Below are 17,769 nucleotides of genomic sequence, written 5' to 3' on the forward strand. Positions count from 1 at the left end.
CGACGTAACAAAGGCGCTGAAAGGCGCCGATGGGCGCCGACAGGTTTACAGAATCTGTATAGAGAATTTCTGCCTTTGGCCTGCCTGTTGCAATCGAAACCTCGACATTATTTTACTAGGCTTCGATTGACTACAAATTCGTGGCAATTTGACGCAGAGCCAGCTGCTTACTGATGGTTATTCAAAAAATTTGTGTCTGATCAAGCTTATACTCTAAGATCATAAGATGTTGGTCTTCTGTGATATTTTCGACTTCAAAGTTCTTATACTTGCTTGTTTACTGGTGAGTAATATCCGAGATACCATTGTGTACCGTTTTTCGTGAAACCGAAGCGAAATAAAAAACGAGCAATCAGATGACAGAGATTTTCGAAAATCTCCGGCCACGCGTAAGGTGACACACAATTGGTGACCCACAAACTTCCGGCAAGCCCACGATTCGTTATCGGGTCAGGCTCGCCGCAGAGCTTAATTTTAAAGGTCCTTGGTCTCGTTTAACAGAATGAAATAGCGGCATAACCTATACATGTACACAAGACAATAACGCTGCCAACACATTTATTAAATAAACCTTTGGAAAATCAGACCCGCACCCGCTACAATCCGCTTCACGTAAAAGCTTCTGTTGCTGACGTTGCACGTCTCCAACGCCCCGAAAGATCATGCCGGAAAATAAAAATGCCGTTTCTCATCCCACTCTGCTGTTTTAATTTATTTTCTCGCCGAACACATACGCGAATTATTCCCACGCTCGAATTCTGTGTATTAATATTTTATAACACGTTTTGTAACACGTTGTATAAACTAACCGATAAGAAATTCTTGATAAAATATACATCGACTTTGATTCTAGGCATTTTTACCAAACAGTTTAGCGAACGATGCAAACGAAGGCGCAGTATCACTCACTCAACAAAATATTGATATGACGCTCGGTAAGTCACGACGTTGCGAAAAGCCAGTCGAAATGACATACAGATAAGGCTATTGTTGACTTAATCGTAAACCGTTCCCGGAGGTTCGTTCGTCGTTCTCACTCATTCTTGTTTTATTTCAGCATCGAACGAATTGGTCTTTATAAATTTTTACGCACAATGGTGCCGTTTTAGTAACTTATTAGCCCCAATTTTCGAAGAAGCGGCGACTAGAATAAGACGCGCTTTTCCCGAGCCCGGGAAAGTTGTAATGGCGAAAGTAGACTGCGACAGGGAATGTGGGTAAACTAAGATAATTACGACGTAAATTCGGAAACAGAATTGTTCAAATCCCTAAGTGAAACATTATGGTTTTAGCTGGTATTGCCTCGAGGTTCCACATCACCAAGTATCCAACACTGAAGGTCATCAGAAATGGCCAACCAATCAAGAGGGAGTACAGGGGTCAAAGGTCTGTGGACGCCTTCGAAGAGTTCATAAAGAAACAACTGGAGGATCCGATAAGGGAGTTCTACGATCTGAAAGAACTGATGAACTTGGATGACAAGAAACGAATGATTATCGGATACTTTGATCGGAAAGATGTTCCAGAGTACAAGATGTTCAGGAGGGTTGCTACCAACCTCCACGATGACTGTCAATTCCATGTTGGCTTTGGGTGAGTGTGATTCTCGTATATTCTACAAATATTGTTGAAATTATACTTGAGAATTTTTATGTATGGCTGTACGAGGGTGTGTGTGTAATGGTTCTCTTGTTTCCTCTAACAAGCACATGCTCTGCTCAAAACTGTGACATTGGAGAACATTTTCACTTGGTGTAAGTAAGACAATGTGCATGTGTGGTCTAGACGGATTTTCGTTTTGCACAGTTCCTTGAGGTTGCAGCATTTTCTGTGTGCATTGTTAATAGGCAAATCGAATTGAATTCGATGGAACAGTGTTACTACTCTCGTACAACACGATTGAAAAGTTATTTGGAAAATATGGTATTTTATGTTAATTGTGTTAGGCGAGGATAGTCAGCTTTTTTTTCGATCGCGTTTTACAAGGTCCCGATTGTGTTCGAGAGTTTTCGTTTTCAATTATAGTTTGCAATTTTCTACGATGTGAATGTTCAAACGAAATATAGAAGCGAAAATGTACGTGTATCTTTTCTCAAATGCGAAACAGGAATGCAAGCAGATCCATGCATCCTCCAGGGGAGCCTATTATAGTCTTCCGATCAGATAAAGCGCTCTCCAATGATGATGACGAGACCTACCATGGTAGCTTGCATAACTTTGATGAGCTGAATGTTTGGGCGCAAGAGAAATGTGTTCCCCTCGTGAGGGAGATTACATTCGTGAATGCTGAAGAGTTAACGGAAGAGGGTCTACCATTCCTCATACTGTTCCATGCTCCCGATGATGTGGAGAGCATTAAACTGTACAAAGATATAGTCTCGAAACAGTTAATAGACGAGAAACGTAAATAAATTATTGAATATCTATCCTGATCGACAAATAGGCCAGTTAAAATAAAATAATTCTCTCTCTCTCTCTCTTTTCAGAACATGTCAATTTCCTGACAGCAGATGGTTTGAAATTTGCTCACCCCCTTCATCACTTAGAGAAGACACCCGCTGACTTGCCTTTGATCGCTATAGATAGTTTTAGGCATATGTACCTGTTCCCAAACTTTAACGATATCCATATAGAGGGTAGGCTTAGGGCTTTCCTGAAGGACTTGTACTCCGGAAAGCTACACCGGGAATTCCACAACGGCCCGGATCCTAGTAATAACGAATCGCCACAAATTGTGGGTCAAATCAAGGTGCCTACAACCCCACCTGAATCCACGTTCAAAAAACTAGCGCCCAGTAAAAACAGGTATACATTACTCAGGGATGAACTTTAATGTTATAGTGACGATGATGGACAAGCAAGATTTGTATAATTTCGGTTACGCGATTTGTTAGTTATTTTACAGTGATGCAATCCAAATCCGTTGTATTATTATTAAATCGAATTCTATTGATATCGACGTTACACGCGCGTTTAGCATTCTTCGTATCAGTTTATACAGTATTCTAATTAAACGATGATTTAGTGTACATTAAACATGGGTAGGAAAGTCTTATTATTTAAGGACAAAAAAAAGCTATGCATATATATATACACAATATACATATGTATAAAATCCCATCGATACATCTTACGCCTCTACCAAATGTTTTATACACGTAACTACTCTATACACACTACACTTGTAAAGGATTAATATTGATCGAATACGAATACGAAGACCTTCGTAGAGACTTTCAGGATAGTAGATTTCATTCTATTTTTACATAAAAGACGTGCTTTTTATATTAACTTTCGTTTCGTGCCAGATTTCTCGGTTAATCGCTCTTCGAAATCAAATTACGAATGACCGCTTAGGGTTCAGAACAATAGGTGTTAACGATTTAACTAAATAACACAGGACTTACAAAATAACGCTAAGGAAAAAATACGGGGATTAAGAATAAAAGGATAATAGAAAGAAGAAATTATCCATCTACAGGCGATCCATTGTAATATATCGTTTTCTATGAGAGCGAGGAGAGCTTCAACCATACGTTACGGCCGAACGTACTTTGGACAAGATGGCTGCGATGTAATGGACTCTGGTCCTATGATACTCCATACTATCCTTGGCAGAAAGCGTTTAATAAACGATCAATTCATTGAAAAATTACTGGAAAATGTACTAAAAGGCATAAGCTACATTATAGTAATATTAGAATAGATTTTTATTTATGTAAACATGGCTATTTCTATTATATCGTTGCTTTACTATTGCTGAAGACACTCGTAAGTTATACTTGTCAATAATATCTATAGTAGATGCATAGTTATGTCAAGTACTTTTCGCCAGGGGTAGTAGTTCTCGGATTGATAGGGATTTTGGTAATTAGGAGTAATTCTTAAGGCGATCATCTTTTGATACTTCATGGTTATTAGGTGTACAAATGAATAATGTAATGTGTCTAACGAAATTCGAGGATTATTGTGCTAGACTTTCGATTAATTAACATTTTATGTACTGAGAACCTATTGGTAGATTTTTTAACGATTATAGCTAAACGACTATAGCTAAAAGCAGTAATCGCATAAGAAATGATTACAGTGCGCGTATTGGTCAAAATAATTTAATGGTTTATCATATTTTGATTTGTAATGGCCTGTTGTGTATAAAATGTTTTAATTGATTGCTTCCCCGCTCGCAAAGATTCGGATTATTCATTTGTCCAGCTGATACCCGTCCCCGAGGTTTCCTCCAGCACAAAAAAAGATAGAAATCGCAGCACGTAGTCGGTGTACATTTGGATAAAGGTGGTGTAGAAACAATACAAAGAATCGTCGAGCGCTCGGACCCGATCACACTCGATTTTCAAAGTACTCTGAGCGCGGGAGTGAATGCGAACGTCTACGAAGAACGTCTGTTTTTATCTAGAGTAATCGCTTCTTGGGCAAAGTATTTTAGAATCGAGGGGTTTCGAATATCTGCGATAGAGGATTTACGATAGCGATGAAATTGATTTGGTACGGTGTAGTAACGCCGAGATACTCCTGAGAAGCTAATTTGTATGGATGATGGTATATTAATTTCTCTGTTAATAAAGAATTTCTAAGTCAAACATTTACAACGTCCACTGTTTATGTTAACATCCTCGATGTCGACGTCAACGTTAAACATTTTCGTCAGTTAATTTCAAACAACGTTTTAAACAACGAAATAAATAATGAAACGAAGAATTGCAAAGTAATCGCAGGTTCGGCTAACTTACGAAAGAAGAGGATGGTGCAGCAGCGGCAGATGTCCATTATAAAATGGCTGTATTTAGGGGTAACTCGATATATGTATTACATTCCAGCAGTACACGCCATCACCGTTTTATGTTATATTCTAATCTTGCAGTACATAGTATTACACGTAACATGATTTCATACAGCTAATAACCATCCACACTGCACTCTCGCCACAGTTTCCAGCACTTCCGTTTTTTGTTATGTTTTGTTTCCACCTTACGACGAAACGTGAATGGAGCAGATCTCAGGCGGAGAGCCTGAGGTCGCAGGTACCGCAGTTAGAGAACAAAACGTACAGACTCGTTTCCCAAAGGTAGAAAGGAACGTTTTTAAGAAATATGGTCGTCGAGCCGTAACTCTATCTCGATAGAATGTATTCTTTTTTTTTCTTTTTTTTTCACCAAGACCGTTGTGTGTCCACGTGAGAACGTGTTGTTTCTTTTTATTCACGATCGCCGAACTGAGAGAGCGTTATTATCTTTTTGTTGTTGTTACTCGTTTTCTCGTCTTTGTCGCAGTCCCAAATATCGCTTTCCGCGAAGCGAACACAAGCGGAGTATGAAGCGAAAGTAAAGAGCATGTGGTTCCTTTCTTTCTTTCGTTCTCTTCTTTGCTTTCCTGTCAATACCGCGTTCTTTCTTCACTCTCTCTCTCTCTCTCCACACAGTCGTTACAAATAATATTGTATTTACAAACGGTAAACTCGTAATGAACACCGCGGGAAACGCATTTCGACTCCGTGAATTCTCATTTTTTTTCTCCCCGGTTTCTCCCCTCTCTCTCTCTCTCTCTCTCTCTCTCTCGCGCGCGCTTTTCTTTCGCATAGCATCTAGAAAGACATTCAACTATATACGCTGCCTTACAGAGAGAATCAATAAAGTTCAAACGACGAGAAACAATCGAAGCGAACGAAGTCAAGTTTAATCGTAACCGTGGGTTGAACAACAGTTTAATTAACAATCGTATTCTGTAATCGTGTCGTGTACACACTCGCACATCCAGAATATGGGTCTCGACTGCGCTTGTCACTTTGAGAAGCCGGTCACACGTTTCGTCATATAACACAATTGAGAATCGTTTTCCTTTCTTTTTTTGTCCGATATACACTATAGAAAAATAACATTATAAACACTCCTTACCGGATCGGGGGAGGGAATTAGACGTTACAAACGTTATTATAACTTCATTTTTTTCCTCACAAGTAAAAATATAAATATTCTCGTTCACAGTGCGATATCTCTGGTGTAGCCTCGCTCGACTTAGTGTTTAAACGCTATATGTTTTTTTTTTAATACTTCCATCGAGGATAATCATTTCTCTTACATTTTAATACACATTCCTCTCACTCTCTTCTTCTCTATTTCTCTCTCGCGCCGTATCCGTTCGAATATAATTTCCACCCCACGAAAAAACCAAAGACCTATATCTCGAACGGGTCTCCCTATTCATTCTCGCACGGCCCCGCCGTTTTCGTCATAGTTTCACGTTATTTTCATTTTTGTTCAAGTAACAACGACTTGTACTCGCGATTTAATAAAGTAATGAAAGACGTTTTCTTATTACAATAATTATTCCTTTGACCGTCGCTGACGACGCTCTCTGTCGTCTTGTATTGCCTCTAGTTTGTTCGCGACACGCTACTACGTTAGACCGCTTCAGGTTTAGGCGAAAAACTTAAGACGAAAAACTTCTGCGATAGCGATTAGCGAGTATAATACGGGGGGAAGCCGCTTCATTGCCAACAAGATAGAAAAATTAACAATCCGGCAAAACCAAAGGAGCTCCCGCGATCGTCCGGGAATCGTTCGGAAGTTTCTCCGCGCGCCGTTTCCAACGAATAAAATCTAATCTCATCAATCTCGGATCGAAACGGCCGACTCTTTCATGAACGATTCGCATACTCTTTGTCATTCTCTCTCTCTGAACCCCTTCTGAAGCGTGTTCGCCAGCCAAACGGATGCAAAACGTAGACACAGTTGATTACACTAAGAAACAATCGACCCGAGAAACCGATTCCCCAGCTCAAAAAACAACGTCCTCCGAAGAGAAGTCCTCGAGGACTTCCGGTGGCGCCGGGGAACGGCCTCGAGATCGTTACAACGTAGATTACACTTATTTAACGATCACTATTAGTAATACACCTATGTTGATCAAGTTTCTCATCGATATTTAACAACGTACATAGAACTCTTTGATTACTTTTGCCTCTGTGTTTTTATTTTTTGTTTAAACTCGTTTAGACATTAAACTAGTCCTCCTCCACTCTATGCCCTTCTCGCGCGCGGTCCTTGATCATGGTTGCGACTCCGGCCGAGAACGTTCTTCGAAATGCCACGAGCTCAAGCCTCTCGCTGACAAAACTGTTTCTCGTTGATCTGACGTTTCTGTGTGTCGAAGGACGAACGGGGACCAACTTGTCGGTATTGTTCGCGAACGGATTCGTAAATAAGGGAGGGGGGAGGCTTTAATGGATCAAGTTAGCCGGCGTTCTCCTCCCGGTACGCGATTCCGATCCACAGACTCGCGATCTAGGGGTGGGGGTGAATCAACGTTCCGACGGGTATCAAAAAGACTTACGGAGTATCGACTTGAGCAACTCTAATATATCGGGAAACAATGATGCGCGGGAAAACAAGCGGGCACGCGGTCCGAGGATCACGAGGATCCTCGAGCCTCGAGCAGCACAGATCGAAAGGAAGACTTGCGTTCTCCTTCTAAGGACATCCGTGATCGTCTCGCGACGATCATTACATGCTCCCATGTTTTTTTTTTTAAATTCACACTCTCTCTCTCTATCGTTCTCTCACTCCCTCTCGCACAGTTTTAGTTTACACTACACAATTGAAATCTGCCAGCAGAATAGGACGATGTATACACAGTTTTGTACGCGCGCGCGCGCGCATACAATGACACAAATATAAAATAATACAATATATAGAATATAATGTAACGCGATGTATCGTAGAATCTGTTTTTTCTCTTTTTTTTTCGAAGAGTACTCTCTCTATAAAAATATTATTCGCCTAGGGTTCATCAATGATAAACTCTGCCCGGCATGGAGTCGTCCCTTTTGTGTTTCAGACCCCCTTGGTTCGTCTCGTTCGTCCCTTGCGTCGATCACACCTGTTTGCCGCTGATTAAAATTTTTTTGTAATTTAATCCCACTGGATTAGAAGCATTTTCCTTCAATTCTTTTTTCTGCAGCGAGTGTACCTTTGACGTCACGGGACGAATTCAGCAGAAACGAGGGACGGATGAGGGTGACGCGTTCCCCTATGTGCCAATCAAATGTTAACCCTGAATATTAGGTCGTTCGGAAGGTCATTTCGTTTTCTCGAGGGAAAATAAAAGCCAATTTTTGACTATTTAGAATAAGTTTTATAATCCTTTGCGATTTTTTATCGTTTGGAAAATATTTCTTCGAGAGATTTATTGTATGTTTGATATCCAGGGTTAACGAAGGCTTTGGAGATTTTGTCCAGAAGAAAAATCTGTGTATTCGAGGAGGATGGGGACCGCGTTGATGGTAAAGGAATATTGCTTGGAACCTGTCCGAAGGAACGAAATGGTTAGCTCGTTTATGGGACGTGTTTCGATCTGGAAGGGGTTGAACCAAAGGGACTCGGCCTGCATCGGGGATCCGAGGAATGCGGTGAAGTAACCTCGCCGCGGGGCAGATACGTAATTATGTGTATGTTATGTATTAATTGATTCGAGGAACGTGCGCGCGACATGATCGAAGAGCCCGCGGTCCCGCGTGGATCTATATTAACGAGAGATAGGTACCTATTACAAGCGCGCGCGTGACAATGTGTGCGTTTTTGTGTCGCGTTGCGAACCGAAAATGCACCCGACGACGGACAAATATACATACATATACGCGTTCTGTTGCGTGTCCGATGCGTCTCGGGACTCCGGGGCTCTTCGACACCGGCCACGATTTCTTTGCGAAAGATATATACAGGTATTGACGTCAATCTTGTACTTGTGTTCTAGCGTTTGTCGAGAGATAATCTTACGGATAAAGGTATTCTCTTCTTCCTCCATTCTCTTTTCTCTTCTTCTTCTTTATTTGTTTTTTTTTTCGTGTTCTACTCTTGAAAGGACGTAAAGGATCGAAAACCGAAAGTTCCATGGGGTGCGGTGGGATTTCTCTTTGTGCATTGTCGTGAATCCAAATGAACCGGGCCTGTTCGTCGCATTTTTTTTTTCAGGACAGACAGACAAGTGACAGGTGTTTGCGTGTGTGTATGTGTATGTGTTTCAATGAAAAATGCAAGAAAACGGAAAGAATCGTGTGAGACAACGAGGAAAATCAGTGCGATATGAGAACTCTCTTGGTGAGGCTAAAGCAGGGCTAGAGAACTAGAACTTCGAAAGAAAGAGTCGACGGTGTTCTAAGCTAAAACAGCACCATTCCCTGTGTTTCTGTATTCTCGTAAAACTCTCGGATCTCCCCTTCTTCCCTACACCCTGAACAATCGTTTACAATCTATCTTGATTCGGACACACGTGGCAAAACGTAGGCCATCTCTCATAGGTAAATCTCGATAAGCTTTGATTTAATAAAATCGTTAAAGATATTGTCTTCGGGACGTTATATATTACTATTCCGCGTCGTCTTGACGAGCTCTTTTTATATGTTTCCAGTGTCGAAGCGCGCCTCGTTCAACGGATCTGTTTTTGTTCGCGCGTTTCATCGTACCCTCTTTTCTCCCCCATGGTTGCACAGCTTGCGGCGTTCTCGAAAATTACGTTGCGTACGGCTCTGCGTTCGTGCTATTGTCCGACGGTCAACAATGAAACGAACAATTATCTAAATCTACGAGAAATCAAATTCTCCTGATGTCGCTTTTACCTAGGTAACTCGCGCATCGACTAGGATGCTTAATTTTGAAGAAATTACATCAAAGGACCCAAAGAAAATGCTTCGAAACATTTTCCTAGGACACTGTGTCGATTGGAATCGTGAGACAAAGTCGCGAGGTGGCCGAACCGAGGACTTACCGTCATATTGGATAAGACCACGTGCCTGTGTCCACCATTTTGCGATCGTCGCAGCCTAGCCAGGCGGTGGAACCGAACAACGCAACGTAACTGTGTTGCTCGACTAAAGAACAGAATTATTGTCTATTCCTATGCGCGTGTAATTATGCGAACGTCTCTCTGTGAAATCACCGCTTCGTGCGACCAACATTACCACCGATTAAGAATAGCGATACTCTCGTTATTTCAGGACGAACCGAATCGCCTAACAACAGGATTAAGAGCTCTTCTTATTGTTGTTTCTTTTTATATCCCCTTTCCTCTCCTCTCTCTCTCTCTCATTCTCTCTCTCCCTTTCGCTCTCTTGCCAGAATATAATTCGCAACGCACGCAAACCAATTTATCTCTTTCTCTCGCTCGCTTTCACTCCAACTTTCTCTCTCACTCACACTTTCTCTCAACACTCTCGCTCTCTCTCGTTCTCTCTTTCTGACACTAATACTTGTTCTTGTTGCATTATTATTTTTTTTTAAAACCATAAAAATATCAATGCCAGTATACCACCGACGTACATCGCTAACGTGTATATGTATATATAATATATGTTCGTATGTATGTATGTATAAGTATATACTAAATATATATATATATATACACATAATACGGTAAGTATATTGTATATATATATCATATGTATATATGAATATCCATAATAACGTTACTTCATGTGTCTTTCGGTAGCAACATCATGTATAGGTATATGTATATATAATAGGTAATGTGTATAATGCATCATTTATTTTTTTTTCTTCTGGTTTACGTGTACGTATTTCCTCTAGGCGCTAAACAACTACCCTCTACCGTGACCTACGCCTGTGGCTTCTCTTATCTTAAGGATCTAGAAAGGGTGCACGACATTGTTACAGTTTGGGATTAGGATGTCGGAGGTTGTTAGGTGGACGGTGTTTTCTTCGTGTTGGGAGAGATCTGACACAGATGGAGGGTCTACAACAGGCACGGGCAACACTTTGCCCCGGAAACGCCCCCAAAATGCCCCCAGGAGCCATCAGCAGCGTAACAAGAAGAAAAGGACTCTCTACCATTGAGACCCGGGAAGTTGGCAGTCTGGACATTATGAGAGGCAAGGAGAAACAGTTCACTTCCATTCTCCCTCACTTTTCATACTCCCCGAGCCCTTAAACAGGACACGCTCGTTAAACAATTGAAAGATCCACGGTGAAAAGGGGTGAGCATCGATGTTTAATGAACTTTGAGTTCAGTTTAATCACTGTCCGTGATCGTGAGTGAACGTTTTTTTTCTGAGGTGTAGAATACCTATTAGAAATTCTAGTGCACGACGGTGTGAGATTATAGATTGAAAAATAAATGTTTGTTCTCTGAATAGTGCTGTCTTTCCCCCCTTTCTCTTGCGGACCTATCGAATTCGATCATCCCCCAAACTGTTACCGTTTGTCAACTTCTCAGCTCCCAACGGTACCTTGCCCCACCACGTAAAATAGCCCGAGTGGGCGTGGCCTCTTCAGAACAGAGCCCCATAGGGCAATCTTCGCGCCCGTGCCCGATCTAAGCTCTAACCAAGATGGGATCGACTCGCTCACGGCAACGACGCTGGATCGAAGACGATCGAGAGAGGGGCTGCGCGAATGAACGGCCAATTCCGTGATGGGCGGGTGAAACAACAAGGGCGGTACACAGTCACGAGATTCGACCGGGTGCGAAACGGAAAAAATATTCAGAGCTACACCACACGTATCAGGGGAAAAAACGGTTCGCTACTGTTGCTTCGATTCCTGCGTTCCAGCGGCGGCCATGTCTGGCACGCTGCCCGCAGAAGTGCGTCTAAAAATTCAGCGACGAGTATATCATCGTTAGAGCTAATCCTACTTGCCAACGACATTCATCTACGTTTGAAGACAGATCGTTACGGGGCTATCTCTCGCGTCGAGTCCCGCGGCCAAAATGTTAACCCCTTGCTCTAGAAGTTAGACAGGAAATCCACTAACACAGTGCGCACCATGAATGTCGATATCTCTCGGTACATCGATAGTGTAAGAGAAGATAGCGATGAGCTAATTTAGACTCGATCTTTTTTCTACATGCAGGTAAACGAATAGAATTGGTATCCGAACACATTGAGTGCGACTGAAATCAAATTGTTAATGATCAATATGAAGATTCCTTTTCTTCTAGGAGATTGTAAGAGTCGAAGAGGCTCTGATTGTTAGTCGAAAGGAAAGTACTGTAGTGCAAGGGATTAACGAGACCCGTGTCAGGCTAGTGTCGTCTCGTTCGCAAAGCGAATCTACGCAGCTAGGAGGAACAAATCCGACGCAGAAGATCGGCGCGCATGATCGTGCGAGTGTCTCGATCGGTCGTGTCGCGGATCGAGCGATATACTCGATACAATATCCTCGACAACGATACTCTTCCGATCCTCGGGCCGGCTACACTCTAAAGAGAGACACACATAGGCCATCTTATGGCGATCCGTGAGAGCGACACTGTTCAGCGAGACAATCGCGCGAGAAGAAGAGTTGTGTGCGAGCACAGTGATTGACGACGACGACGACGACGAAGGTGGGGGGTGAATGGTTCCTAACGATATCAATTAACGACCTTGTATAGCATTAAGTAGAGAGTATAACTATGTAGGTAGGTAGGTAGGTAAACGCTAAACAAAGCTCAGTTGATTGTTTCGGGAGCGAGCACCTCACTCGTGTTTTCTCGCGTAGTAATGGACTCGCCTTCACACACGTTATCTCTTCTTGTTTTTGTTTTGTTTGTCTCGGCTAGCTCTTACACTTGTAAAATTTAGATTCGAAGGAGCGAGGTGTGTATATGCGTGTATAGTGCGTGTGCAACTGCGGAAGTCGGTCTCTGGTCGTCTACCTCTCCCCTCTTTTTTTCACTTCCTGTTTCCTGACACCTACCCCGTCGCTCGAGAGACCCGATGTCGTTTTCTTTCCTCTTCCGATCTTCGCCACTTACCCTCCCGGCGCCGGGAAGAAAACTAGGTTCGCAACGGCTCGGCCGAGAAAACGTTTTTCAAACCCGTTGAACCCGAAACAACTTGGGGACAATCCTCTTCCTTCTGCGAGCCCACGATCGTTTGCAGGCTTGTCTTCGACGGCGGGGCAACGGTCGTCTCGAATCGCCATTCTTCAGGGAGGAACTTCGCTTCTCGACTCTCTGCTCTTCGACGAAGACTTCCGGCAGCTTCGTAGCTTCGCTTCTTTCGATCCGCCGCCGCAGAGCTAATTCTTCGACGTCAGGATTGTCACGAACTCTGCGAGCAATAGGGACACTTTGCGAGTCTGATTTTCATTCTTACATACGGCTTTTTATTACCAGCAGACCATAGTTGGGCATTAATCGATTGAAGTTTTAATCAAGATTGATTGATTAATGTGTACGATTAAAAAGGTAATCATTGAAAAATCGACGATGGATTCAATCGATCGATGAAGTTAATTGTCGATCGCTTATTGACGAAAGAAATCATCGAAAAAAAACATAAAAGCACGGAAACAGAGTTTATATTATAGACCAAATGACAATACACCTGAACTTATTATAGTTTATATCTTTTTCTGTATTCATATAGTTTTGATATTGTATTTCATTTAGAAATTTCAGCAGTTAATCATTAATCAATTATCCGATTGACGATTACAATTGGAAGGAATGTAATCGTTAACCGCAATTAACGACTAAACTAGGATATTTAATTGTTAATTGCGATTAAGGATTGGAGTAGAAATTTATTCGTCAATCGTTGATTAAATTTTTGCCCAACTCTGAAGCAGACTGAGCATCTTCGAGGTCAAGGGGTTAAAAAGATTTTTAAGGGTTTAATAGAGTAATCACCTTCGTAGTTCACCATCCCATCGCCATCCAGATCCGCTTCCTTGATCATGTCGTCGACCTCCTCCTCGGAGAGTTTCTCCCCAAGGTTCGTCATCACGTGCCGCAGCTCTTTCGATGAGATCATGCCGTCGTTGTTCTTGTCGAATACCCTGAGTGTCACAAGCGCCTCGTTAACGTCAGAGATCGTCACTGCTAAAATAAACGGTCGTGCTAAAAGCAACATATATACCTGAACGCCTCGCGCAGCTCGTCTTCACCGTCTGCGCCTTTCATCTTCTTCGACATCATCTGCAGGAACTCGTTGAACTCGATGGTCCCGTTGCCATCTTGATCCACCTCGTTCACCATGTCTCGTAATTCCGTCTCTGCAATCGATCGAGCCATTACCGATTCGAACATTGAACGACCAATCACATTTCCGGTCGATTTAAACCAAAGATCGAGTTACAAGCTTTCTGTCGGATTCTTTTCGAAACACGGACACTGGGAACACTTTTAAAGAAGGGTGCTACAGTATAAGGTCATTTGAGAACAGATGGAGGACCTCCACATGTAAACAAATTTTTGTGCTAAAAATTTTCTGAAAATGTTAATTCAATAATTGGAAAAACTAAAATACTGTCGCATAAAATGATATTGCAATATAATTTTAAAAATAGAAAATTTATATTTACTGTACGTGTACCTTAAATTGGAAAATATAAATCACTGTTAAATAAAATGTGTGTTTGTAATATAATTTAAAAAATAAAAAATTTATGTTTACTGTATGTGTACGTTTAATTGGAAAATATAAAACATTGTTAAATGAAATGATTGCAATATAATTTTAAAATAAGAAAATTTATATTTACTGTATGTTTACGTTTAATTGGAAAATATAAACCACTGTTAAATAAAATGATTGATGTATGATTTTAAAAAGAGAAAATTTATTCAATTCACGTTTAATTCAATGCTCGAATACGAATAACAAAAGAACAGGACTGCGACTTGAATGGATAAACATTAATTCTCGGCGGGAGAGGAGGGTTTGTCCGAAAGGAGGTCGATCATTTTTCCAGGAACGGGGGATAGCTGTTTATTTCGATCCCTGGTTTAAATGATCCTCTGGTTCTCTTTGTGTCGTTTTTCTAATTTGCTCGGGCGTAATGCACACGTACTGTCTCGACGTCGTTCCATGGGAGACATTTAATTCCCCGGTACATCCCCCCGGGGCGAGGACAGAAGAGGCCCGACATGCAGTTAATTACCAGCGTTTGCACGTGCGCCTAGCCGTCACAGTTTCTACCCCTCGGAATCGCTCCCGACGTTAATTTTCCCTAAGCTCTTGTCACAGCCTAGTTTCGGGGATTCCGCGGCGTTCAGCTCGCTTTCTCTCTCACGCTTCCCCGTGTCTTAGAAAACCGAGACATTCATTTAGCGAGTCGCTTCTCTCGGCCGTGTTCGCGTTTCGATCCGAACTTTTCACTAATTCTACCCTGCTGCCACTTTGGAAATTCCATTTCCAACTACTGGCGGGGCTAACTTGTGCCCGAATGATGGCGTTAACTTCTTTGTTAATAAAGAGTTTCGAAGTTGGACGTAGCCACACTGCACTCCGAGATTTAATTTAGCTAGATCGGATGGTTACCGACCTCGCGACGACCGCGAGAATTAAGCAGAATCAAAGCAAATTATTTCATTAATTCTCTGCATCAGGAGGCATTCGTAGCCAGAGATACTTATACAGTATTAACGGTTCGGCGACCATAAGAATTAAGCAAAGCCAAAGCAATTTGTTTAATTAACTCTCTGCATTCGGAGGCATTCAGTGCCAGAAATAATTACTCCATTTAAATGTCATACGGTATGAAATTTGATTGATACTGTTCGTGAAGAGAGATCTCTAGATTGTGGGCTTTAAAAATAAAATAAAAGTTCTTGACAATTAAGAGAATTTTTAATTTGCATGAAACTCCGCAGTCTGGAGATCTCAATGGTTAAATACATTTAGTCCGTGACTGAATAATTCGAGAGTGCAAAGGTTTAGTGTCGGCTCGATTCTTATTAAAAGAAAATGTCGAAACAGCTGGCTCGAATCTGGACTCGAGCTCGTCCTTCGACTACTGTGGAACTTCATGAACGAGTTTCTGGAAGATACAGCCGAACATTATAGTCTCTTCGGTGGTCCGCGTGTGCGCGCGCGCGCGGACAGCTTTCGTCAGCTCGTGGCTTGCGGCCAGATCGCGTTCCACGATGTAACACACGCGGACGGTATCCCTCTTTCCGCGTGTATCACCGTTCCACGGATGATTTAAGGTTCCACTTACCCGACGGCCTCTGTCCCAGAGATCGCATGACCACGCCGAGTTCCGCCATCGTGATGGTGCCGTCCTCGTCCTTGTCGAACAGCATAAACGCCTCTTTGAACTCTGCAACCAGAAATTGTCTCCACCATTTGTACGCGATGATGATCGCATTCGAAACAGACATGGGCAAGAACTTCCCTCTGGAACATCGCTTTATAGAACTTGGGGGCAACGAAGCCTCGCCCATTTGAAACTTTAGCTATAGGCTCAGATTTTTCCAAGGAACAGTGTGCTGGGTTTGATCAGATACGGGATTCTAGATCAGATACGAACATAGATTGCCTTATGGAACATTGTCCGGACTCTGTCAGAATTAAGGGCAACGTGGCCACGCCCCTTCAAGGCATTCTGCCCCATGGAGGCACTATATATTTGTTAAACTTGAAAGAAATGAAAACTAGATTTCCTCAGGATACTTTACATTCAATCTATTTACAGACTGTTCCAAGGGGAGCTTTTCAAGGTTCATTAGAACCGAGTGTCACGAAGCCACGCCCTCTCGGAGCACACACAACTAGGAAGACAAACAATTTTGTATCGCAAGATCAGGAGAGAGACTCCTCGTTTGACTTCACTTGCCCTCGGGGCATGTTTCTTGCCCACATCCGCTTCGAAGCGCGTCTTTGCCTCGTTTCAATAGACTCTATTGATCAACAATGAAAAGTCGATCGAGAGGAATCGCGACCGATATCGTCGCGGTTTTTCGACTCGTACCACGCGTCTCGTCTCTCGCGTGTCGACCACTAAAATAACTTCTCCACTCGGCTTCTCCGTCTATCTCGAGCACGGAGACACCGTGTGTTTCCCGTGATGCAGTCGCTCTAGAAATTCCAGAGATCGCTCTGCTCGACCGAGCCGTAAATAACGAACCGGGGAAAAAGAGTCTACGTCGGAAATTTGGCAATAGAACGATACACAACGCCTCTGTCTGGCGTCCACGCTTTGTTGAGAATCCGCGGATGTAGATGTCTATTAATCATGCGGAGGAACGCGTGCCTGGATGTATGCGTGGCTCTGAGTTTCTCTGTACGCATTTGTATGGCTCTGAACGTTTGTATGGCTTCGCATGTGTTTGTATATGTTTGTACGTGTCTGTACGTGTTCGTAGGCGTGTCGCCGGCACCGCGAAAAGCTATACATATAACCGAGAAGCTCGGTGATCGTGCGACGGTTGCGGGCAAGCAGCCAGCCGCGACAGAATCCCGCGGGATACGGCGTTATAAATTTTCAGGATGTCCGACACCGGTTCTAGCAGGGAAAAGGGGAACATTCGAAAGTTCACGAGACCCGCCGCGCCGGTCTATTACGAGACGTCCGTTCTCCTCGATGGACACGCTTGAATCTCGGCCCCGCCGCCGTTTAATTACTCGCAGGATGGAACGCCACCGCCGCGGAAGGATACATCGTTGCGGGACACGCAAATTATCGTTTCCCACCGCGATATTTCATCCACGTGCCGACCCCTCTCGAAACCTCGGCCACGATAAAACTGCATCGCTCCTCAAAAATGCCCCAGAGACAGGCTCGTGCACTTGCCTGCCTGCCTGACTGTTTTCGTGCATTCCTCGGCAATGGCTGCACGAAAGGATCTCCAGCGATTTGTACTTTGACCCCTGCACGCTCCTCGTAATATTCTTCTCGAATGTATTTCAGTCAATTTTTATAAGTCGTTTTTTAGGCGGATTTAATACGTGAACAGACGACCGGGACGAAGCTGTGGTCGTCTCTTCAATCGGGGGAAAACAACAGTCAAGGTAAAACCGAGACGAAGAAA

General features: G+C 42.8%; 2 protein-coding genes across 7 annotated transcripts in view; one reads left to right on the forward strand and one right to left on the reverse strand.

Moving 5' to 3' along the window:
* The first annotated feature begins 49 nt into the window (after positions 1-49).
* On the forward strand, positions 50-4,607 carry Erp44 (Endoplasmic reticulum protein 44). Of its 2 annotated transcripts, XM_076428563.1 has the most exons (7): positions 50-283; positions 854-935; positions 1,058-1,213; positions 1,293-1,593; positions 1,707-1,754; positions 2,108-2,403; positions 2,487-4,607. In XM_076428563.1, exons 1-7 carry the CDS (start codon positions 227-229, stop codon positions 2,831-2,833), a joined length of 1,287 nt encoding a protein of 428 aa, XP_076284678.1. In that variant the 5' UTR covers positions 50-226; the 3' UTR covers positions 2,834-4,607. The 2 variants fall into 2 exon arrangements, with proteins under 2 accessions (XP_076284678.1, XP_076284679.1); XM_076428564.1 differs by lacking the exon at positions 1,707-1,754 and having other exon boundaries at positions 71-283.
* Positions 4,608-4,780: 173 nt separating this feature from the next.
* Positions 4,781-17,769, reverse strand: part of LOC143211113 (neo-calmodulin) — a 110,353-nt gene continuing 97,364 nt past the window's right edge. For all 5 annotated transcript variants that reach the window (XM_076428568.1, XM_076428567.1, XM_076428565.1 and 2 more), the window contains 4 exons: positions 15,957-16,058; positions 13,874-14,009; positions 13,645-13,793; positions 4,781-13,063 (listed from right to left, as the gene is read on the reverse strand). In XM_076428568.1, the coding sequence (XP_076284683.1) occupies positions 13,032-13,063; positions 13,645-13,793; positions 13,874-14,009; positions 15,957-16,058 (419 nt within the window). In that variant the 3' untranslated portion in view covers positions 4,781-13,031. The remainder of the gene's footprint in view (positions 13,064-13,644; positions 13,794-13,873; positions 14,010-15,956; positions 16,059-17,769) is intronic.

The sequence above is a fragment of the Lasioglossum baleicum genome, chromosome 8, assembly GCF_051020765.1.
Source record: "Lasioglossum baleicum chromosome 8, iyLasBale1, whole genome shotgun sequence".
Classification (NCBI taxonomy): Eukaryota; Metazoa; Arthropoda; class Insecta; order Hymenoptera; family Halictidae; genus Lasioglossum; species Lasioglossum baleicum.

Bases quoted from the DNA above. Each gene is read 5' to 3' on its own strand.
- Erp44 (XM_076428563.1), top strand. From the start codon at position 227: ATGTTGGTCTTCTGTGATATTTTCGACTTCAAAGTTCTTATACTTGCT. The intron at 1,214-1,292 runs GTGGGTAAACTA...TTATGGTTTTAG, and splicing joins AGTAGACTGCGACAGGGAAT to CTGGTATTGCCTCGAGGTTC. The intron at 1,594-1,706 runs GTGAGTGTGATT...TCCTCTAACAAG, and splicing joins CAATTCCATGTTGGCTTTGG to CACATGCTCTGCTCAAAACT.